This window comes from Coturnix japonica, chromosome 2 (assembly GCF_001577835.2).
Source record: "Coturnix japonica isolate 7356 chromosome 2, Coturnix japonica 2.1, whole genome shotgun sequence".
NCBI lineage: Eukaryota > Metazoa > Chordata > Aves > Galliformes > Phasianidae > Coturnix > Coturnix japonica.
This window is the reverse complement of record NC_029517.1, coordinates 105,600,525-105,623,305: the sequence shown is the minus strand read 5'-3', so window position 1 is coordinate 105,623,305 and position 22,781 is coordinate 105,600,525. Positions and strand designations below refer to the sequence as shown.

General features: G+C 38.2%; 1 protein-coding gene across 1 annotated transcript in view; it reads left to right on the top strand.

The window, feature by feature from the left end:
* Window positions 1-14,509: 14,509 nt before the first annotated feature.
* Window positions 14,510-22,781, top strand: part of NCOA2 (nuclear receptor coactivator 2) — a gene marked incomplete at its 5' end in the record, with an annotated part of 73,736 nt that continues 65,464 nt past the window's right edge. Inside the window, 2 exon segments of the mRNA NM_001323218.1 lie at window positions 14,510-14,601; window positions 15,489-15,661. Of these exon segments, the coding sequence (NP_001310147.1) occupies window positions 14,519-14,601; window positions 15,489-15,661 (256 nt within the window).

Genomic DNA, 22,781 nt, shown 5'->3' with positions numbered 1-22,781 from the left:
ATGAAAAAGTACAGAGGAAGTCAGATTGAGAAATTTTTGCTTTAAAGCTTTCTCTTTCTGACCACGAGCTTAAGTAGACAAAACACATGGAAACATTAGCCGTTGTTGCATAACTTTCTCGATTCTCTAATCTTTATAGTTTTCTTTACTAGTCTGTGGTCCTGCAAACATAATGACATTCAGTTAATCTTCAGACCTCGTATTTATCTCATGGCTGTGCGTGTTGATGTCATTGGCTATCTTGGCAGTATTTACTTTTCTTTTAACCTTGGGAGGGCAACGCTTAATATTGCAGATGAATTTAATAATGATATCCCCCATAAGTGTGAGGCAGTTACTCTCAGTAAGGGAAGGCAGTGAGCCGCTTCCCCTGCCCGGGAAGTTCTTGAAGCTTGTTTGTTTTATTTCCTTGTCGCACACAGCATTAAGCCCAGCATTGTGCTTCGCCTGTGTAACAGCAACAGTGATCCTGCACCACAAAAAGTGATAAAACGATATGTACCAGAGCACTGATTCTGACTTCTGCACAGTTTTGTGCCCTAAGCAAAGGGCCGTCTCGCAAAGCCGGGTAGAACAGGTCATTGCTGCAGTGCTTGGGCAGCCACCTGAGCGTATGTTTTCCTGGATACGCGTTGCAGTGGTGCTGGTGACTATCACGTGTAAGATCCTTTTAATAATTAATTAAATGCCGACAGGAAATGCCATAGTTTATTTTATTTAGGACTTTGAAAAACTCATGCTACTTTGAGATAGGAAAGGGAAGGAAAATATTATGCTTTCCAGAGTAATGGAGAGTGTGTTTGAAGCTACTTTACTTCATGCTGCGAGGACAGAGACAGAAAGGTAAACAAGCCAGCGCTATTTATTTGCTTGTCCTCTCCGCTCTGCTGGGGACATGAAGTGCAGGACGCGGCATGGCGGAGCGCAGGCCCATGGCCTGCAGAGCCTTTGAGCCAGGCTGGTAGCCTTGTGCCTTCCCTCCAGCCAATGTGGAGTCTGCAAGGGCAGTGCAGCTTCCCCAGCCTACCGTGTTGTGCTGTGCTGCGTTCCTTCATTTCTCTGGGGGAGATCCCACAAGGCAGTGGGTGCCAAGGGGCTCTCACTGAAATGGTTGCACCTAGGTTTTGTAAACATACAGATTTCAGCTGTCTGTACGATTGTTTCTATTTTCCCGATGCTTTGTTAGAGATATTAAGGGGGAAATTTATGAGTAAAACCAACTTTTTGCATAGACTGTCCTTTTCAAATGGCTTTCTGTTCTCACAAAACTCAGAAGTTACAGTAATTCCTTTCATAAGTAATTCTTCAAACATGGTACATGGCATATATAGAACACTGATCACTATCTTTGAAATCCAAGGAATTTTATTTTATCCTTTGCCCACGCTTCAAAATAATGCTCACATAGTCAAGGAGGTTACATAGTCAAAAAAGGTTACTAGTAATAATCAAAAGATGTTGCTGTCTTTTTTCTTTCCCTTCTTTTTCTTTCTCCAGCTCATTTGTCATCTCTGTAAGGTAAAATTCTTGTATAAGGAAGGAGAGAATGCATTGCAAAATATACCATGTTATAAGAAAAAAAAACAACAACAACGACAAACATTGGTAAATCAGAACTGGGTGACCAGTTTGAAAACGGCATTTCACTCCAGAGGTCTAACCACAGTATTTAATAACAGATGCCACAATGAGGTCAGATCACTGGTTATTTTATTGCAGCACCATTTTATTTATTTACATTAGTAATGGGGGTGGGGAGGAGGGATGAGGACATGTGAAAACAGCCTTGTTGATTAGAATCTGCATTGTTAATAAATTGAAAGAATTTCTTAGTGCAGACTGGCCCTGTCGTTATAAAGATGAAGCTTAGCTGAGGACTGAGGGCAGGTCTGTGAGCCAGGCTGACTTAGAAGAGTGTAGGATGAGAACAGAACTGTCAGCTGTGTACCTGTCAGGTCAGCCTGCTGGATTCCTAGCTTGATTTTCTTGCTTGTACCTGCTTGGTTCCAACAGGTCTGGGAGTGTGCCTGAGTGGAACCAAAGAATTATTGTTTGCAGATAGATCTTTGGGTCTTCAAGTCGTACTCCTCACCTTCACCATCCACACTGCACGCTGTCCCCAAACTGTAAGACACTGTAGTGCTCTGTTTTCTCATTCCTGATAGCATAGGCTGTTGTGATTAAGCAACTGTAATAAAGGATGCCAATAAGAAATTTCTGTTAGAACTCCATGATAATAAAATTATTTTTGTTACTTTTCCTGATGTTTTTTCCTGTTTCAGTCCAACCGGTTGTAAATATGAGGTGCTTTTCGCTTCAGGGCTGTGCATTGCAGCCTTCTGATCTACTGCTTCTATAAATGTAGTGGGTGTTTCTTGCTTGCTTTGGTTATATTCCAAAATTTAAAATACATGGAATATACACTTATTCTTTCATAGCAGTTGTGATTCTTCTTTACTGTAAATGGTTTCAACGTTACTGCAAATTAATTTCAGTTTATTTTACAAAGAGAATGAAATGGACGGTGATGAACAACTAGATTTAATAGCAGAGAACCTTGTTTTCCTTGGGCTGCGGGATACCAGCGCAGTTGTGACAGGCCTGTGGAGTGATTTATGTCCTACAAAAGAGCGAAATAACAGTTTGACATCTTCCTTTAGTAGGCTACGAGGAAAATCCAAGCTTCACTGCAGTCGGTGATAAAATTCTGATTTATTTCAATTGAGTCATAATATGCCCCCTTAGAACTCTACGTTTTTTTCCATAATGTGATCTCTGTTGTTGAAGGAGCCGTGGCTCGCAGGGTTTTGCCTGTAGCGCTGGGGAGGCTGAAGGTGTGTCTGTGGACTAACGGGTAAACGCACCCCTGAAGGATATGTTTGGAGGAGGGAGGTGGAATATCACAGCTATCAGCGCTATTGACCCTCCAAATGTCTGAAACAGAGAGAAGTGTCGTTCTGCAGTTGTTTTGCACTTTTACCCCATACTGCTGCAAGCTTCCATAACAGACAAGCCATTAAATAAATTTTAGTCTCTTTCATTTGACTCATGCAGCTGTTCTTATGTAGGTTTTATTTGGACACAGGCTGCATTCCTTTATATATAGTGCGGATACAAAGCTTGTGTCCACAAGGTTTTGCTTCTTACAACTCCTTACAGCTGACTAACAAAAGCAAATAGGTTTTCATGAGTTATGTTTTCTTAGATGCTTAATGATGACAGTTAATTTTTCTTTTTCTGTTATTGCTGGTTTCTGTATTTCATTGAAACAAATAGAAATATACAAATGAAGTCTAATAGAGACACGAAATGTGAAGCCATTAGTGATAGTTAATCATGATCACAGATGAGTGATTAACTTAGATGTCTATTGAGAACATACCCACTTAGGGTGTGCAGACTGCTGCTGAAAGTTTAACTTTTTATCAAGTTTTATTTTTAATCTAAAACTTAATAAATGTTTACAAGACACTTCCACGTGGCTCTGACATTACTTGGTTTATTAGTTTGGATTCCTGTACCCAATAACAATGGGCACAGTTAGTGCTCTCAATGTATTGACCAGAGTTGAACATGCTAAAAAAACCGAAAATGTACTTCTGTGTGTAGGCAGCTGATACAAGTATATGCACTCAAATACTGCATATGCAGTCAATTTAGAATGCTCTTTTAAAGTACATATTAACAAGATTATTCTTTAAATAATTAAAAAAGAATGAATTCCAAACTCTTATGCTGCTGCTCCATTGTAAGCGGGGGGATACTGCTGTGGGTGGGATTTGGGAAGCCCCTGGCTAAAGGATTTACCTGCCCACATAGATACAGGACAGGGCATGGGTCTGAAGCCAAGCAGTTGCTTCCCATGGCAGTGCCAACTGGGACTGCTTCTATCACCAGAGCACTGCCTGGGATCAGGGCTGAGGCAAGCAAAGCCACCTTCTGCTGTGAAGGACACTGAATTTTCTTGCTTTAAATGTATTTCAAAGGCAGAAGCCGAGCCAATCACATATTGGCTGTACTAGATATCTAATTTAAAGAAGTGCTGCAGAGCTCTGAACCTCATATGGGCTCCAGCTGCATGGGCAAAGGGCACCACCTAACCATAGGAGGGCTGAGGTGAGAAAGGGACCTGTGGGTCCAACTGGTCCAGCACTGCCCCAAGCAGGGACATCCACAGCAAGGGGCCCAGGCCCATGTTCAGACACAAAGTCATATATACTTCATAGGCAGCTGTTCTTGCATCTATGTGTATTTGTGCAGCTGAGGACAAAAATATATTTGAATTGAATATGGATGCATTTGAATTTGGTCAACTGTTAATTTCATATGTTCTTATACATTGTGCAACTAAATGCACGCTTATTAGAGCATCTCAATAAATATTTTTGTATTTAGCACCTTGGCATTCAGGCCAAGAATGACCTGAAGTTTCATCCTAGTGCTTCCTAGTAGCAAGTGGTGGGGTAGAAGACCAAGGCAAACTCTACTGCTTCAGCTAATTGCAAGTCAGAGCTATGAATTTAATTTTTGATCCGGCACAAGCAGTTATGCATAGATCTGGACTTCTTAAACTGCAGTGAAAATTTCAGTAAGATTATGTATTTTCAGTAAAGAATCAACTCTGGGACTGAAGAAACATGATTTGGATGAGCAGATTAGAGCTGTGAATTGTGGGCTGCAGAATAAGCATCTCTTGCTGAAGCTCCAGTGCAAGCTTTTGTTGTATGTATCTGATTGACAGCTCTAGAGTGATGTAGCCATGCAGAGATGCTAAGCTGATCCCAGTGACTGGGAGGACTGCTATGTGAAGTCACTGAATTTGAGATTGATAAGAGATAGAGCTCAGATTTCAATATAATGGGTTGGATAATTTTATATACTATCCTGTACAACTAATACGGAAATGTCTCTGTCTCAGCTTCTGCTTTTCACTTTCTACCTTTAATGGAATGAATTTATCTAAAGTAAACAGGCTGGTATTTGACAGGTATCTTGAGTTAAATCCTAATATAGGCATCCATGTGACGTGGAGATGCATAAATGCCTTTGTCATCAAGTTTTTCTCACCATTAAGATAATCATCAAAATCACACCAAACTGTATGTATGAGCTGCTGGTAGTATAAGTAATGCATACGTGCACATCAGTAATATTAGTAATATTTGTGAGTCAGCAAAAATGTTCCTGGGTTTGAATTTTCATGCAGTGGCTTAAATTTGTGAGAGAGCCATAGTTTTAATCTTTTCCTTTTCATTTTTTTCCCTCCTTTACTACTTGATTGTTTTTGGGGGGCGATGTTGGCATGGAAATCTAAGTGGACAGATACGTTTTGAAACTAAGATTGGCAGAAAGGATTCAGCAGGAGTCTAAACAAGCTCGACTGACTGCTGCAGTAGTGCCTTCACATTGAAGTGAAGGCAATTTAAACAGGTTTCCTATAACATTTCCTTTGTTGTTAGGTTTGCTTAATTTATGTAGCATTCACAAAGATTCAAATACTGTGCTTCCAAAACAGTTTGTTAAATAAAATTATTAATAGGGGTGAAGTGTAAGGAAAAAAATATATCAAACCAGAGTCCTATGTAAGAATTTTGCCCCTTCCTTTTTCAGTGAATGTTCTTGCAGTTGTAATACTTTGTTTGCTGTTTTGGTTTTTACTTTCTTTATTTACCTTATTTACAAACAAAAGACTGGAAGTGTGACTGACATAAGTACGTGTAATGTTTTGGCCTTGTGAGTTTCGTTGCTTTTTAATGTGATGCTTTAATGGAAACTACTGTGATATTTAGCTACCTTTCTTTTCTGATCGAGAATCAAGAATCAGAAATGGTTCTTGGTAATGAGAGGAGTAAAATCTCAAACTCAAAATCATGATGTAGAACCTTGAATAGTTTTTTTCCATAGCACCACATCTGGTAGTGCAGGTCAAAAAAGACCTTTTTTGAATGTAGAAATGGAGCAAAGCTTCTGAATGTTGGGTAAAAAGGATAATTTCTTCCTATGATACTTTACTGTGTTGTCTTATTAAATCCCAGTCTTGCTGTTCCTGAGCGTATTAGAGGTGGCTGACGTAGGCTAATCTGTAAGGAGCTCAGTGACTGGCTGTATTAAGAGACCTCACCTATGGGAATGAAGAATATAGGAGCCATCTTACAGTGCTGCTGTCAGCCGGGAGGTTTTAGTGAGGACTGAAGTGGAACTGCAGGTTTCAGAAACCTGTGGTTTTGAGTATTTGGGGGGAAAGAAAAAAAATCAATCATGTTAATATTTCAGATTTAGGTGTATTTTAAAGAAAGTCCTATTAAATACCAGCCTGTAACAGTGAACATTAATGTTAGCCATTTATTTGATTGTTCGAGCATGTGTTAAAGAGCTGCTGCTGCCCATTTGAAGCCTAATGTGTTTATTAGATGGTCTTTGCAGTGGCATCTTGACGTGTCTTTGAGCTAAAAAATTCATGAGCATTATTGGCTTTCAGTCTGCAAATGGAATATGCCTTCTTGTCACTAATACACCACTCTAAAGCCATTACACAGAAGTAAGAGAAAAAATATTGTTGAGGAAGGAGCCTTCCACTTAAACATTTGTTTATAGTCTGTTATGATTTTCTGTAGACTGAGCAGAAATACAAGTGGTAAGTGTTAGAGCCAGCATTTGGTTCTCTTATACATTGGCCCAGTTGTGTTTCCTAATAAATTATCTTCTAGCGTGTGGAGTTGAAGCATGAAGCAGCATTTAGTAAATATTACCGTAAATCTCATTTTAATGTTGCCTCTAATAGCCTCACTTTCATATGAATGTGTATCTTTGAAGTGATGAGTGCTATTTTCAGATAGAAAGGGCTATGGACAGATAAATCACAGGCACAGATCAGGTTTTAGTACAAACGCTCTAAGGATAACCATTGAGTACTTCAACTTACTACTACTACCTTCATCACAGAAACTGTCTTCTGTTTTCACCTTGTACCATGGTGACTGGTGTAGAGTGACAACGATTGTAGGCAGTTTCATCTACAGTGAAAGTAGAGGTGGAGTTTCAGGAAAACAAAAGGACGTACTTCTGGCTAAATTACTTGGGATTTTTAATATGAAGTGAACTCTGCCAACTTAGGTCCTGGCCATCTTGCTTATTTTGGCAGAATGGGCTTGTTTCTTTTGGGGTATGTCCCAGTTTCATGTGTGATTATGGATGGAGGTAGGAAGCTGACTGTAGAACATGTTGCTTGCTTACACCAAGGTGTGTATGAAGAACAGTGGTTTAGTATGTCTATACCCTGTTTTCCATGTTGAACTTTTTAGAAGTGGATATCTTGCCTTAGTTTAATTCTAGTAGACAACAGAATCTTTTTTTTTTCACTTTATTTCCCTTGGTTTTCATCTCTGTTTTTTTACTCATTTCCAAAGCCAAATGTCTCAATGCAGGGGACAACAGTGCCCAAGAAGTCCAGGCATCCCCAGCCACCTGAGGAGCTGTGCAGGCACAGGCGGGCTCCCTCAGCTGGGGGAGATTCTTACACTTGCTCAGCGGCAAATGCTGGGAATCAAAGCATATTTCAGACCACCCTCATGGATTGCTGCTGCTCTCAAATAAAGAGATGTCCTTAGGCTACAGTGGCCATAGACTCTGGTCTAGGATCTTATCCTATCTTTGACAATGACTTCCTTTTCAGGCCTGGGAAAGTTGCTAGCAAGTGCTTACCATTATTGCCTTCTTCAAAGGAGCTGAAAATTACAGCATATACCAGTGTTAAATATTTTCAGATTGAGGAATGCACTGAATGAAAAAGAGTGTGTAAGCAAGAGAAAATGTGAAGAATCACGAGTTGCATGTGACTTCCAGCTTTGCTGTGGCTTCTACCAAAATTAGCGGTACACAGGGAGCATCAGTAATATTGAAACTGAGACCGAAAGCCTCTAATCATGAGAACTCAATAGGAAAAAAAATATAATGGACGTATGTTTCAGTTTATAATTAACCACAGAAATATGAGCTGCTTATATTGGTAACTGGGCAGTTAGAGAAAATTTTAGCCAAAATTTTCATTGAGTTATAATTTTTTGTGGGGTGGGAAGCTGAATATTTCTTTGCTGTTTACTACTCACCAAAACAATAGCTTGAATAAATTGCTTCTGTGTGTAGCAATTGTGTCTACACTAACTGAATGTATGCTGGAAGGGTAGCATGGTACTGCTACCTGATTGCCTGCTATATGGTACGTTACCTTTTGTTTGCTACTTTTCAGATTGAAATAGCAGCTTTGAAGGTGTAATCCTCATTCATTCTTTAACTGCATTTGTTGGGCTTATAATAAATCTGTCAGTTTAACAGGCCTTGTTTGGAAGATGGCCCACACTGATAAGAGATAAAAATGCACACGATCTTCTACATTAGCTCTGGATGATTAACTGGACTCACTGATGCTGGGGATCTGTGCTTGAAGGTTTACTCTGTGTATCATGCTTCTTGATGGCATTTATTAAGACTATTCTCTTGTGAAGTACCGTGTTTACTATTGCTTCATAATCAGGTTGAAAAGTCTCTCTGTGTATTCTAACTTAGAGCAGTTGCCGGTAGAGGATGTGAAGGCGGATGTGCTGTCACAATGAGAGCAGAAACTCTTGTTTTGTTACCGATAACAAGAAAAACATGAATTGAAACCTCTTTCTGGCTCTCTTTTCAATCTCCCAACATCTGGTGGAAACTGAATAGGTCTCAATGATAGTTAATTTTCTGTGTTGTGATTTACATTTAACAATTGGAAAGATTAAACTGAAATGTGCCATTATTTTGGGTGCTTTCTGCTGCAGCAGTGATACAGCGGGAGTGGTAAAAATACACCTTTAAAATATTTTAATATATATGTTTTTTAATATAAATGCAAAGTAAGTAATTACTTAACAGAGGTGTCCCAAACAGGATATCTGTTTGAGCCTGGATTTAGTTCTTAGGTATTTTTAGTAATAATAATGCTGTTTTTCTAATTATCTACTTCCTAGTATAAAAGTGGTGCAGTGAATGTGTTTATCTTTCCGTTGCCCTGTTGTTCCTCACTGATGCCCGGTGGAATTGAAACTTGAGTGGTATCTGAGTTAGCATTAGAAGTTGAGCTCTTGGTTATTGTTGCAAGGGTTTTTGATAGCACAAATGGAAATATATATATAAATATAGATTTCACCTACACACAAATACGTTTTCAGTTATTTATATATATAGTTGAAAAATCTGCTGCTGCCAGTGAAGCCAAAATATTAATTCCACAGTGAGATATTAGGTTTGTATTTTGGAGTGCAGTTCAACTTCCAATCTTTTTATACCATAAAAACAAGAGTTTCTGATCTTACATGACAATTAATTCTACAAGATGTTCATTTTAACTCCTCCTTGTATAACATCTTCTTTGAAATAAGTAAATATTACGTTAATTCATTGTCCGACACACCATCTTATAATTTTTTTCATTAATGGAAGTATTTGTCCTTCTCTCTGTTGTCTATTCAGAGATTACTCCTGTTTTTGTTCTTACTGATTCCCAATTTGACTTAATTCTTTTCCTAGTAAATACCAAGCTAAATAATCATTACCCACTTCTTCATTTTTGCTGCAGATTGTTTCAGAAGATGTATGGTAGAGCTGATATTTCATTTTAGTTTCTTCTGAAACACTAAATTAATTAAACTGATCTATTTCTTTATCTTTCTTTCTGGAAATTCTCGCAAAGATGTGTAAGATGAACAAGATCGATGCTACTTTCTAATCTGAAGTAGTTGCCCATAGGGGAAGTTTGTTGGAGTAAAACTTCGAGCCTCTCACTTGTCATTGTGGCTGTTAGCGGCTTCAGTTTTGAATTTTCATGTTTCCTAGAAAAATTTCTAGGTCTTCAAGTTTGGAAGCTGTATTTTGTAGTCTAGGGAAGTTATTCTGCATGTTACAGGGGAGACTGATTAGAACCTTAAATGTTCCTGTGTCATCCTGTTAAGTTCAAAATTTGTAAAGTCAGGGTTTTATTGCTAATAATGAAGAACCAAGAAAGTTCAAGGATGTGTAGGACAGCACCTAAAATCACCATGAGTGGTTTAGCTGATCTTCACATACAGATGTTTGTTTTTATGTTTAGTCCCTTAAATTCTACATTAATTAGATTTTAACCGTTCTCACTTGAAAAATTCCTAGATGTCAGCTCTTGTAGTACTGCATGTCCCAAGAAGTACTCTTTTCTGAAAAATCACAGAATCACTAAGGTTGGAAAAGACCTAAAAGATCATCGAGTCCAACCGTTCACCTATTACCAATAGCTCCCACTAAACCATATCCCTCAACACAACATCCAGTTGTTCCTTGATGCCTTAGTTTCTTGCTTTTGCTTTATTGAAGTTGTGGAGGCAACTGGACCTCCCAGAGGTATTCACCTGGTAGCATGCATAGATCTGGAACCTTAAATAGCTGATTTTTGTTGCTCTTGTTTTATGATTTGTTTTTTGTTTGTTTGTTTTTTGTTTCAAGACAAATGATGTAATGGAGTGGATTCTCACCTTTTTGGCTCTGCTCAACCTTTTAGAGTCATTGCTGAGAAGGATGGAGTGGCTGCCCTCCTCAGCCCAAGGGACACAAACTTTTATCCCTTGCTTCATAAAGCCATGTTCAAACTACTTACCTATAAGTTGAATACATGTTTAAAGATTCCTACTGCACTGCGAGAGTTAATTAATTGACTTGGCTTCATAAATATCCAGCTCCAGCAAGCTGATAGCCTATCACCTCAGGGGGCTGTTCTGCATGATTAAAAATATAGGCTTGAAATCCCTCTGCGAAGAGGGAGTCTCCATCTCAGTTGTAGTTGGTATTTACCATTATGGAAGAGCAGTGCTACAGATTTATCTGTGTTTGTTTGTGTTTTAAGACATCTAGCTCAGGGTTTTCTACTCTGGAGCACAGACACCGAACATTCAGTAACTGTGGAGCTTATGGAGATCTGTGAGGTATTGAATGCAATTTTTAGTGTAGACATAAGGAGAGCAGGAGACATTGTAGTGGGTGGTAGATTTCCAGAAAAGCTTTATGATGAGTAAAAATGAAAAGGTAACTCATTCTAAGAACAGACTGGCAGTGATGCTGAGAAAAAAGATGTATTGGCCCGTAAATGCAAATTAAAAAAATGATAATTAAAAAGAAAATGATAATTAAAAAGAAACAAAATAAAAATAAATAAAAATAATTAAGTAAAAACTGCTTGGAATGACTGCATTTAATATGGGGAGAAGATGTTAATTTCTTAATAATGGTATTGCTTTTGTTCCTTTTAAATACAGAAAGATGAAAGTTCAGAGGTTTATAGCGGGATGTCAATTTTAATGTATCCTCCATAGGGTGATACTGGAGAGGTTGGAAAGTCCTACAGGACAGCATGGGTGGATGTGAGAAGAATTGAGCTGCATATTGGTGGAGCTACTAGCAAAACTTGGGGTCTAGCAAAAATAAAGCTCCCTTTGAAGTAAGCCCAACAGATTAGATGGAATAACTGTGGATATCTGTTCATGTTCCCAAAGGGAGGAAAGGGGACTAAAGGGAGGTGTTCCTCCTGAATGTGATGGAATGCTCAACAGATTTTTGTGAGCCTCCATGCTTGCTTTTCTTTAGAAAAGCACTCAGCAGATCAACATTTCTCAGGTAATATTCGGGAAGCATAAGAAATGAAGGAATTCCCCAACCCAGTTTTCTTCTGAAATGTAGACCACAATCTGAGACTTACTCGGAGATCAGATGATCTCTGGAATGTACAGCTTTCATCATGCTGATGATTATTTTTTTTCTCACGGTGGTGACCATAAACTTTAGCCTTTGAAGCAAAGCCATCCTAAGAGTCTGGGACTGTGGGCTCCTCACAATTCCTGTGCAACTGTTGTCACAATTTTCTTTGTACGATCATACAGTATTGCGAGTTGAAAGGAACCCACCATGATCAGTGAGTACAACTCCCAGCTCCACACAGCACCACCCAAAAACCAAACCGTATAACTGTGACTGTTGTCCAAACACTCCTTGAACTCTGGCAGCTCAGTGCTGTGACCACTGCCCTGAGGAGCCCATTCTGTGCCTGATCACACTCACACGTGAACAATCTTTTCCTGACACCCAGCCACCTCCCCTGACACAGCTCTGTGCTGTTCTCTGGGGTCCTGCTGCTGTCACCAGGATGCAGAGCTCAGCGCTGCCCCTCCGCTCCTCACCCCAGTGCTTGAGATGTGGCTGCACAGCGCAATGTAGAACCTGACAGCCCTCACTCAGTGGCAGTGCTGAACTTTTTGCATCTGATATTATGGTTGGCTTTCCTAGCTGTCGGAGCACACTGCTAACTCAGATTCAACGTGCCTTCAACAAGAACCTCCCCCAGGTCCCTTTTCATGGGGCTGTTCTCCAGTATCTCATCCCCTGGTCTGCAAATACAGTCAGGGTTGCCCTGTCCAGGTGTGGAATTTGGCACTCGCTCTTTAAGAGTGTATTTCCTCTTCCTTGGTTCTCTACTGTTACATACTTGTGCAATCACCTATTGTCATGGAAGTGCTTAGCTTTTTACCAACCAGACAAATGCATACATCTAGTTTTGCATTTAGGTAAGTAAGGTTGACGTGAGCATCTGATTGTAAATCAGATAAGATTCATGGTTATCAAGGAGCAGTGAGTGTGTCACAAGTTGCATTGGAGGCTTCAGCGGATGCTTTGCTCCCTGATGCAGGGTCATAATTGGTCTGATGTTGGGAATGCCCTGTGAGGTGCAGGTTGGCTCTTTGTGGCGAGTCTTCTCATGGAAAGCTCAGGTCTGCTCTTGAAATAGAATCACCAAGGTTGGAAAAGACCTGTAGGATCACCTACCTCCACAAATTGTCCGCTAAATCACACCCATTAAGTGCTGCAGAGCCAGACCTCCTTGATCTTTTTGAAGAGGTTGTTCTCAACAGACTGATGGTATATGCATACATGGATTTATACTTATGTATGTACAGACGTTATAAAGGAAAAGTACCAACCCTGTACAAGGCTGATGAGGAGCTATACGTTTCAGGGTTGATCTGTGTTTATAATGAAATCCAATTAGGATCTAGAAAAACAGTGCCACATTCTCCTCAAACTGTTCTGGTTTTTTGTTTGTTTCTGGTTTAGTTTAGTTTTGTTTTGTTTTTTAATAAATAAATAAATAAAACTTTTTCGGTATATAAGTTACAACCACGACTGTATCTCTGCAGAACTGCCTAGATGTCAACCTTCAGACTGTTTGTGCCATTATATTCACTCAGCCTGTGCCTTGAGAAAATGAAGATTTACAGTGTGAACCAACACTTTTAATGCCAACATCTAAAAAGAGAAAATGAAAAAGAGAAGGGTACTGCAATTCCATCTCACATCAGTTCACTTATTAAGTTCAGTGTGGCTGATAAAGTCTGCACAGGAAAGGGAACTGGCAGAAATGATGGCTTGGAGGAGGTGGTGGACCCATCAGTTTTGATACCTGACCAAAATTTCCACTTCATGCCAGCATGAAGTGATCCTGGATGAGTGCCTATAGCATTCCTTTTAGCATGGTATGAATCACATCCTAGAAATGCTCACGAGCTCTGTTATGGCCCTCATAGTTATTTCTCTGCAGTCAGACTTGCAAATGTGGCAGCAACTGAACAAATGGTGAATTTGTTCTGTATTGCACAGTCTTTTTGATGACCTACATAATCTCCCTGTGCTCTTCTCATAGCATTTTCTATCTCTGGAATATTGCTAACTACTGAGAAATGTGTAAACTGGGATAGACTACTTCCATGTGTTTGTAGGTACACAGGACGATAGGGGCCAGGAGCAGGTCAGGATTTCCCTGGGCTGTTTATCTCACAAATTATAATGAGCCTGTTTTGTTTTAACACGTGACAGACTGGCAGGTTATTTTCCTTACGAGTTAGATTAAATGTACAAAATATTTATCAGCTCTTCAGTGATCTCTAGTGTTGACAGATGTTCAGTTTCTACTATATTGTACATGCACTTGTGTAAACACTGTGTTTTGATTTTTAACCAAAGCTGTATGTGTTGTCTTTTCGTGTAGCTGTGATACATGTTTCATTTCATGTATTTCGATTCTGTTGTTTTTCTTGTTGTGTGGCATTATGGATTTTCCTTTGTCTTTCCTCATTCAGCCTTACAAAATTGCCCTGAAAATTCAGCAACTCAGGCACAAAATGTACTTATCTTCTCCTACAGAACTGGTAACAATGAAAGAGATGAGAATGCTTTGCTTGCTCACTGCAAATTTTATTCTGGATGAGTTTTGTATAGGGTTTTGTGGGATCATAAACGTGGTATTTTTATTGGTACCTTTCAAACTCTTATTTCAAGTGATAGATGAGCAAAGTAAAAACTTGAGTTGGGAATGGAACAAGAAACTTAGAAATACAAATGGAGGAACTCATAATTCTTCTACCATAACATTTTCCCTGCATATTTTCTTCCTTTCAGTTGCTGATATGTGTTCAAGATGAGTGGGATGGGAGAAAATACCTCTGACCCATCCAGGGCAGAGTCAAGAAAGCGCAAGGATCCTGATCAGCTTGGACCCAGGTTAGAACAATTACGTCTGAGGACACTGGAAGAAAACATTGATAAATGAGCACCTATTTTTCATAATCCTTAGAGAATGACCAAATTGCCATTCTGGCTAGGAGGGATCAGTACCGTATAGTAACTTATGGATTCAGTAATTCTATGTTGTTGTGGATGGAGGGTGAAAGTGGGAATATATATACATATAATATGTTTTTATTGATCCACTGTAGTGCCAAAATACACAATTTGTGTGATCATATGTTAGCTATATGGAAACTTCTATTGGCTGATCACTGCATAGAGTCTTCAGTCACTTATCCTAGCAATCTTAAGAGTTTTTTTTTGCCACCACTCTTGTGCATCATTACCAGGAAGTTGAAAAATATTTCGCTGTTTCATAAAATTTACATTTACAACACTGGGATAATTGTTAAACTGCAACTGCTCATTTATCCTATTTTCTTACGACCTTCTTGTGTAATTACAGAAGGAGATGCAGGGGGTGTGGGTTGTTTAATTTAACTTTCTAAGCTGTTTTATTTCCTCACACACTGTCACTTTTTGGTATTCCTTGGATTCTCAGCAACGTGAGGAAGCAGACTTGTAAATGTTCAAATGTGACCACTGCCCCAGTTAATCCTTTGTTTTGAACTTCATATCCCAAATCTCTTTTGAAACAAAACATGACTACAGGGGAAAATAAATAATGTCTTTTTTAATGCTGCTCTGCTTGTTCAAGAATAAACCTTTCTGTTTGAGTAACGTGTGTGTTATAGTTCTGTAGTGAGAGAGGGCAGTTCTTTCTGTTTTTGTTAGATTACTTTCAAACCATTTTAAATCATCTTTGACCAGAAAGCAATTGAACTGACATTAAATACGATGTTTTTATGCTCCTCTCTCAGCCCTAAGAGAAGCACTGAGAAACGCAATCGTGAGCAAGAGAATAAATACATAGAAGAACTTGCAGAGCTGATTTTTGCGAATTTTAATGATATTGACAACTTTAACTTTAAACCTGACAAATGTGCAATCTTGAAAGAAACTGTGAAGCAAATTCGTCAGATAAAAGAACAAGGTAAGAAGTCTAATTCACTGACTATGAATATGTTCCATGTTTATTTTTACTAAATATATATATATATTTATACAAACTTCAGACTTTCTTAGCAAATTTCCAAGTGGTTTTGTTATCATTATAGAAAGCATTATAATGTAATGTGAGCGGAGTGCATTAAGTGTCACGTTTAGCATTTTAAAAGTAACCTTCACTAAGAATTCAGAAGTAGCCCCCAGGGCAAGAAGGTCAGTCAGACTAGTGTGTTCATCTAATGTGATTGAAATCAGCTGTACTTGAACAAAAATTAGCAGGGTGGGTTTGTGGGGAAAAACTGATATACTCTTACATGGGTGATGACTCCACATGAAATAGGAATAATACAAGAGAGTATTGGATATGAAAGTATTCTGCATTCCCTCTCTTGCTTTCTTTTGTTCATGTGAATAGATATTGTGGCCTAAATGGTCTGTGTCCCCTAAATTCTGACATCACATCCTGAACTACAATAGATCAGGAGCTATTCTAATCTCCAGATAGGGTCCTGTTATAAATGTAAACCAGAGAACGTGACAGTTTTCTTCCTGTTCTTTGTCTAGAAGATTAGTTTTGTGGTTTGTTGGGTTTTTTTTTCTTTTGTTATATTTCCTATTTAAAGCAAAGACAAATAAATAAATAAATAATAATTAGGAACTTTAAATTTTTGGAAGTGTTTTTGATGGCACGGGTCTATCTGGACAGGCATGAATAGCGCTGCAGGTGTTTGGGACCTGTTCAAGTTCCTCACTGTGTGTGCATATTGGTTTTCTTTTAATTTAAAAGACGATTGGAATTTCTTTATAAGCTGTATTTAGAGTATTTCCTTTGGTTTTCAAACACTTTCACTTTATTTCACTTTCAAACATCTCTCACTTTTTCTGTATCCCACGGTTTCCATAAGTAAATAGTCGTTCCTTTTGCATGTTATATATGTGAATTTGTAAAACTGGAGATTATCTCTTGCTTAATTTAGACATAGATTTGTTTCTAAAACAGGTAGATAAGTAGATCTGTAGTTCCAGATATCAGCCTATTCAAAGTTGAATAGAAAATGCTGAGTCAAATTGCTTCAAAGTCTGTGATGTGTCCGTGTTTGATTAACCTCCAGAAATGTTCCCCTGTCTAGGTTTGTTCTTTTCTTAATGAAAGGATGCCAACATTTTTTATTTTGATGAAGTTACTCATGCCTCATATTAGGAGAATTTCCTTATCTTTTTATTCATTCTTCATTTTTCCTTTCTTCACATTCAGTTTTGAGTTTTTGTTTTGCTGTTGTCAGGGGGCGCATTCTCCTTATCCTTACCTGAGATGACATAAGGAAGAAACAGCAGAACTGTGTCTTCCTGGGAAGTGTGCGCACAGAGAGAAATCCATTAGTCCCCTTCACAACTCACTAAATTGCTCTAGAAAATCTAGTGTGGAAATCTGACTCTAAGTAATTCTGGCTTTGGCAAATGCAGGGCTTTGCTGGTCAAGACCAGTATCTTCAAAGTGGTTTTCATATAGTTGTAAAATGTTCACGTGCATCAGAACAGATTTTATACACATTGTTTGTGTCATCATGGGCTAACAGTAGTGCCACAATTGTATCAAAACAAAATGTACGTTTCATTTTTAAGCTCATAATATTTTATTACAAAGGCAATTGAAAGTAAAATCATAAAGATAAGGTAAAAAGCAACGAGTGCTATTTATTTCAACAAGTACAAGTAGAGTGCAGCCATTGAACACTGAAGATACTAAACTGCTCTTTATGATGTTGATCTTTTACACAGAGTTCTTCAGCTGAGAACAATTAGGCTGCCTGATAAATTCGTCTTTCTGTAAAACGCATATCTGATGTAGAGTAGACCTTAATCCTCTCTAGGGTGCGCTGCAAAGCACTGAGGCCTTGAAAGTGTTCACAATAGCATCTTAGGGTCTAGAAACAAGGATTATTATATTTCACATTAATCTGTTAAAATAATTGATATCAATTTTGTTTCTGTTTTTTGCATCTGTTTGTTGTTATAGTAATGTAAAGGGATTTTCTTTTTAAGAAAGAATTCATGTGACAGCATATTCTGAAATACAACATTGTTTTGAAACAGGCATTTTGTTAACAAATACAGCTCACGTATAGTAAACGCTCAAACTTCACAAACATTCCTTCTGTTGTTCACAACCTAACCAAAGAAATGTAGTAAAGAGATAAGGAAAATATTGCTATTACTATCTCATGTTTTGCAGAGATTTTATCACTTCACATGGGGATCCTGCACTTGGTGTATTTGAATGATGAATGTATAAGTTCTGTGCTGTTAGAAATCTTTTTGGTAGCTTTTCCACTGCCTGGGCATCTTATTTGAAAGGGTAGATAACAGCAGGACAAGGGGAAGTGGTTTAAGTTGAAGGAGGGAAGATTTAGGTTGGATGTCATAGGGATGTTCTTTACTTTGAGAGTGGTGAGATGCTGGAACAGGCTGCCCAGAGAGGCTGGGATGTTCCATCCCTGGAGGTGTTCAAGGCCAGGTTGGATGGGCCCTGGGCAGTCTGGTCTAATATTAAATGTGGAGGTTGGTGGTCCTGCCTGTGGTGGGGGGGTTGGAGATTCTGATCCTTGAGGTCCCTTCCAACCTGGGCCATTCTGTGCAGTGTGATTGAAGATATTTACTATGGTGAAACACATTATGTTAAATTGTAGATCTTTCTTAAGCAAAATAACAAATATAATACTTTATTTACATAAAGTGCCATGAGAGTCAGGTATAAAAATAATGTTGTCTTACATTTAAAATATTTTTCCTTTAAAAAAAATAAAATAAAATATTTTGTTTCAATGCCACACTGAACATCTGTAGGAGAAAACTTAAATTGGAGGTTCTGGATGTCGTGAGTGGTTCTGCACAGACATGGGCAAATTGGGGTTGCTCAGTTTTTGCACAGTGAGTCTTTGTTCAAAGACAAAAGTAAAGTAGTAAAAACTTATTTCAGTTTTATAACTTAGAAGTTTTATTAAAGAGTTTGGATTTTGTAAATAAATACTAAAAATTCTCCAACACATTTTCTTCTGTCTATAAATAGAATCACACATTAAGGTTTAATTACTTACAAAAGCACAGTCATTTATAAATACCTTGTAAAGCCACTGAAGGCAACAAGTTTTATAGCTGCCACTGAGATTTGACAAGGAGGCTTTATTCTAGGCTCTAGGAATGAAAGCAAGGAAAGAAAGAGTACAGACTGAGATTCATTTCCCATGTCAAGCTCTCTGGGCTGGTAGCTGAAAAGAGTAATAGATTTTTTTTTCTGCAGAAATACTGTGTAATTTAATATTTTATTATCTGGATATATTTTATATGCAAATAGGTATTTGCAATACTATATCCGTTATCATTATATCATTTCTCACAGTATACACTTCAAAGATTCTTTAGTTGTGGTATGTTAAAGATTCATTTTATTTTAATTTGGAAGCAAAGTTATAAATATATGCATGCGACTGAGTTCACTGGATGAATTAAAGATATTTAGATGTAACCATCACATGCAGTTTTTCATCGGGTTTCTGAAATGTTTATAGTGCTTGGGAGAAGGAAAATGAGTTTCTTAAAAAAAATAGAAAAGCTTAATTTTCTGAGATCTCTTACCATATTATTGTACAGTGATCTCATACACATTTGTTGTCATCCAGCGGAGATTAAAAAATGTGTTTTCAGCATAAAGATGAAATGGAAGCTCAGTTCATGCAAATCTTGACTTGACGTTTCTATTGGAGATATGAGAATTTTCCTTTTTAAAAAACAGGGTGTTTTTTTTAATTTGTAGTGTGGTGTTCACATGTAGACAAGCACATTGAGTTCATATGGTTTCAAGCTGCGGCAGGGGAGATTCAGGCTGGACATTAGGAAATATTACTTCTAAGAAAGGTTGGTCAGGCACTGGAATGGACTGCCCAGGGAAGTGGTGGAGTCGCCGACTCTGGGGGTGTTCAACAGTTGGATGTTCTGTTGAGGGACATGGTTTAGTGGGAGCTATTGGTAATAGGTGAACGGTTGGACTGGATGATCTTTCAGGTCTTTTTCAACCTTGGTGATTCTATCATTCTATATCTGTGCATCTTAATTTAAAGAGCTTGTTTTAGAGAAGTGCGAAGACCTCTGGGGATAAGCGTTCCTTTATTTGCCAAGTAACCTAGAAGCTATAATTAGGTGTCGTACAATCAGTTGAACTGTTTCACAGTGATCTTACTGGTTTCATACCTATTGTGGGCCCTTTCCTTGAATCCTATCCTCTGACTGACTCTCTCTTATTTTTCTTTCTCATTATTGTTTTACGTTGCTACATCCTCCTTTAGCTGATTTTTTTTCCTTTATTAAACACTGTATCAAAATCAAACCTTTGCCCTTAGCTTAAAGCTCTTTTATCTGTCACGCTGACATCAGTCTCAGCAGGTAAATAGATCACATTATCAAACAGAGACAATTCATTATATTTCACTGCTTGAACATCTCCTGGTTCAGTCTTTGAAACCTCTTTATCTTCATTATCTAGTTGTGCTTTTACCTTCTTCTGTGGGTATGAAGTGCACTGGGTACCAGAGGACAATGAAGATCACCTCAAGCTCCTTGAGCAGTTTCTCTAGTGAAGCTGTGTTTCTGTCACCCCTCTGGTGGGAGCACTGGAGAACATATCCTACCCTCAAGCACATCACGAGGGTTTTTTCCTCAGTTTGCCTGAGTGCCTGTTATTAAATTCCAGATCTGTGTCTCTTATTTTTCTCCTGTTATTCAAGCCTTTCTTTTTTCAGAAGCCTTTTTAACGATGACATGCACTTGGGTTACTTAGATTCATTCCCAGCGGGATGTAACCTACTGTACCAAAGTATCCCCAAATGCAATTTGATCTGTCAACTCTATTTTCCTGCGGAGCCCAGCTTTCACTTCTACCTGGTTTCTGAAAAGACTTCGTGTTCTGTGTATCAGGTTTTCAGTAGTACAGGGAAGAGGTATTAGGATGGTGATTATCAGTCTAGCCGGTAATTTATACTTTTGAGTTGTCAGATCTTGTTTCAGAATAGCCTTACAAGACAGACCTTGAACAGAATGAATCGCCATGTGAAAGCTGAACACCACAGAGAGAAGGAATATTAGTTAATGAAAAGAGACATGCAGGAGCTATGGGATTTGTATGAATTAAAAAACAAAACAAATAACAACAAAAAAACTTGTTAATCATATATATTTTATTTTGCTGATTTCACTTACGATAGCAAAACCAGTTTTTGCTTCCCTGCAGCTGTACTACTTTGTAATCACAGGTTCACTCCAGCAGATATTCTTTGTTACCTGCAGCACCAGTACGCATGTAAAATTGCTTGCTAAAGGAAAACAGCACGGTCTTAAAGGTGTAATGAGATGTTACTTTTGCTGCTGTTACTTTGAATTGTGAATTCTGATCTGAATTTAGATTCATGCTTCACAGGATATTTAAGCAACTGCCTATCATTAAGCACAAGTAATCCCCGTTAAGTCAGTGGAACTACTTAGAGGTTTAAAGTTCTGTGCGTAATTATCTTACAAAATCAGGCTTTTATGAGAGCGTATGTATACTATGTTTTTTTAGGGGGGTGTTTGTTTTGAAAGTATTTCATGTAGTCAATTGTACTATAACTAAAGATTATTCTAAGTTCATTGTATTTGATATGTCAGGAGCTTTAAAATTGATGCCATCATACACATTAATTTGTACTTTTGGAATCTTTTTTAAAGGAATTCTGCATGGCTATTATTGGTTATATATGCCGTGCTTTCAGTTTGATAGGATTCTAAGGCTGAATTAAGTGTCAGAGGAATTTGTACAGTAAAGTGAAGTAATTTATGCAGAACATTTACCAAAAAAAAATCCATTACTGAATTTGTTTTGCTGTCTCCACGACCAACAGCTGAGAGTGATGCACTGAAAATGGCTTTGATCTTCTTCTTACATCGTAAAGCGTTTCAGCTAAATATCCTGTTATGTTGACTTAATACTTGCATGCCTCCAGAGAACTGCTGATTCAGTGAAGAATTTATACTGTTTTTAGGTATTGCAAAATGTCAGTTTCTCTTCTGGCTTGGATGACATGTAGTCATTAGACAACAGATTCACCAAGTGTGAAATTTCCTGGGGTCTGCTTATTTCAGTGGAGTTGCTGATGGTTTTAGACTCATTGAAATAGGCTTTGTTTACACATAAGTTAAAACATTTAAACTATCCTATATAGTTACTATAATCGTTTTCTGTGTAAACAGTGTTGTGATTTCCCTAATATGACTTATGGCAAGAGTATCTGAAGACTCCCTTATGGCACGTAGCTTGTCTACACTGGGCTCAAACTGTCACTTCAGGAAAATGGGCAAAAATAATAACCAGACTGTTAATTGTGAAATCAGCACAATGTCTATACGTATGACAAGATTTTATTGGATTGTTGTCATTTTTTGTTCCCTTAGTCATGGCTAGAATTTTTATCCGCTTGTTTAGAATAAATGTGACCTTGTTCCTCAAAGTTAATGAGATGGTTTATTTGTCATCAGAATAGCAGATTTTGGATTTTCGTGTTGTTTTTTTTTTCCTTGCTAAGAGCAATAATAGAGTGATCCTAAGGATATTGATATTTGGGCATGGACTATTCCACAGGAAATGAGGCAGCTGTTGAAAGCGCTACTTCCACCCATCTCAGCCACAAGTTCCTGTTCCTTCCTTTTCCCTGGCATTAGCATTTATGCAGTTGAGCCATATTTTCGATTTGGCCAGTCTGTCAAAGTAAGAGAGGAGTTATTTCCTCACAGAGGCTTGGTGGGACCTCCTCCCACACCAGCAGGCTGAGAGCCTGCAGTGACTGAGCGATGGTCTGTCTTATGGCTACCTTGAAGCTGTTGAGCATTTCTTGTTGTCTGAGATTCCTTTCTCTTAAAAAGACATGTGCTTTGTCCAGTGGTGGTGAAAGTTCTAGGGGTAAGTTTCTTAAAGTTTTAAACTGGAAATCTAAGCTACAACTCCAAGTTGCGGCTCGAAGCTGAAGAGGAACCGAATGTTCAGTCTTCACCAGTATTTCAATTAGCAATAATAGCTATTGGCA